The 2243-nt window shown below is 42.7% G+C and overlaps 1 protein-coding gene across 1 annotated transcript; it reads right to left on the reverse strand.

The window, feature by feature from the left end:
- Nucleotides 1-1262: 1262 nt before the first annotated feature.
- BJ212DRAFT_1207245 (uncharacterized protein) lies at nt 1263-1589 on the reverse strand (the record flags this gene model as incomplete). Its single annotated transcript, XM_041329167.1, has 2 exons — nt 1263-1423; nt 1487-1589. Coding segments are annotated over 2 exons (264 nt in total), but the record flags the coding sequence as incomplete, so codon positions are not given.
- Between the last annotated feature and the right edge of the window lie 654 nt (nt 1590-2243).

Raw genomic sequence — 2243 nt, forward strand, 5'->3', positions numbered from 1 at the left:
AATGATTTTGGTCAAGGTCCAGTCCATTCAGCTACTTTGGGTCTCAATTGAGATTCAAAGTCATGTTGTCTCTGGCAATGGGCAGCCATCTTGCTAGGGAGTTCTGTGGTTCAAAAAGCTGAGCAAGTATATGTGTGGAACCTTTGAAGTTGAGTTCCCAGCCTTCAGAGTGACTGGTCCAGTAAATGAAGTGTCTGTTAAGGTCATACTCAAAGGGTAACTAGATCTGAAGGGCTTTGGCCTCAGCTCATGCGCTGTGCCCCTTACCCGAGTATTGCCCCTTATTTCAGGAAGGCAAGACTAGTGTGTCCAGAAGGTTGGACAAGTAGCGTAATGGATCTGGATGACTTCTGGATGAGGGATAAGTATTGTAAGGCTAATCTGGACGAGTCCAGACTAGAAACTAATGGTAATGGACTGTCGGGGACAGAGGCAGATATGGATAGACTATAGGAATCAATCCTAAGTCTCGGAGGGTGACGAGAGTAGAGGTACTCAAGTCTGGAGGACAGGAATGAGTAGAACTAAGATGATATTTGAACTGAGGTACTACAGAAAGTTACAGGAGGTTATATACTATAGGTATCTAATGGAATGATCAATCAGCAGAGTCCAAGGCTATGTACAAAGCATGTGGATAGTCTATTGGTAAGTAGAAACAGATCACAAATCATGAAATGGAAATGAAACATAGGTAGTGGATAAGGGAGCGGGATGGATATACAGATAACTGAAATACTGGAGTTAGGGGGTTACCGAAAGGAGACAAGTGCTGGTTGTGGATTCAGATGAGTTGTGGACCAGACCGGACAAGTGGAACAGATTGGATGACGAGATGTTGGAGGGAGATAAGATGTGGATAGGATCGGAGATAAGATGTGGATCTGAGATGAGATAAGGGTTGGATCTGAGGTCCGGATATGCAGATATGACAGTGTCTCATTGGAGTGGAGACACATCTTGGCCAGGGTGTGCCATTCAGCCATGCGAAACAAGAGAACCCTAATAATACCATCATGTTCCCCTGGGAAAAGTCCCTCAAAAGTGGGTATGGCACACTGGAACCATAAGCTAATTCAAACACATTGTGCATAAGATGTAAAGCTACCTGAAGCATGTCCTTAAAATGTTGAGTGACTCACTGTCTCATTGACGAAATGCACTTAGGGAACCGTCAAATTGACCCTTTCCCAAAGGGAGGAATTGAGTGAAACCTAGTGTGTGGAGACATCAAAGCTAAGAATTAAATAGTTAAAAAAATGCTGATACCTTTCATTGATAATGTCAATTTTCTGAGGGTCAATTGCATAGAGTAACTGCATCAAGTGCATCATCACCACTTTCAGTACCCCAAGTTCAAACTCATGAAGGAGGTCAACTATGAGGATGGGGAAGAAGTCCAACCCTAGTGGTGAAAGATGGTCTATGAAGCTGTTCTGGGGAATGTCAATTGTACTCGAGTAATACTATGTGAACACAATCAAACTCACGATAGTAGGCACCAAGGAAAATTCCTTCAAGAGGCTCTCCACTGACACTCCCTTGATGGGAACACCACGTGTATATATGGCATTGCATGCTTTGGACACTTTCTCATTAAAAAAGGTTTGTAGCTGGTTCATCTGTTGTGATACATCACATAAAAATCTCATGTGATCGAACATTGACTTGGGCGTTAAACAGCGGGGGCATGGACAGTTGCCTTTGTCATGTATGGTCGCAAGGAGAACTCTAAAATAATTAATGGCCTACTAGTCACAATATAAAAAATAATGAAGAGAAATCAGACTTACTTCTCAGGGTAATCTGCTGAATAAGTGAATACTTGAGGAAAAACCCATCAATATACTCCATCATGGCACTTGACTATGATGCCATCTTTGTAGGCATGGACAAACTCATTGTCAAGCAGGATGGACCACACTGCATGGAATAATTCCCGCTTACAATGGGTAAGTATATCATGGTAATTCTTCCTCTGCAGGAAGGTAGAAATGAAGTGTGTAATGGCATCTGGTAGCTGCATGAGATAGAAATCAAAACACATCTTTTGTTGACCAACGACTGAACAACTTACTATGGGAATAAAAGCTGCTGGGTGGCAAGCACCAGAGTTAGGATCTGAGCAGACATATTTTGATAGATTGCTGAAAAACAGATATATTGGCCATGCTGATGTGCTCCTGAACTGTGTTAAGTGAGTGGAATCAGACCAGAACATGAGGCCTGTGATAACCCTCTCC

This window comes from Suillus subaureus, assembly GCF_016647635.1.
Source record: "Suillus subaureus strain MN1 chromosome Unknown BJ212scaffold_326, whole genome shotgun sequence".
Lineage (NCBI taxonomy): Eukaryota > Fungi > Basidiomycota > Agaricomycetes > Boletales > Suillaceae > Suillus > Suillus subaureus.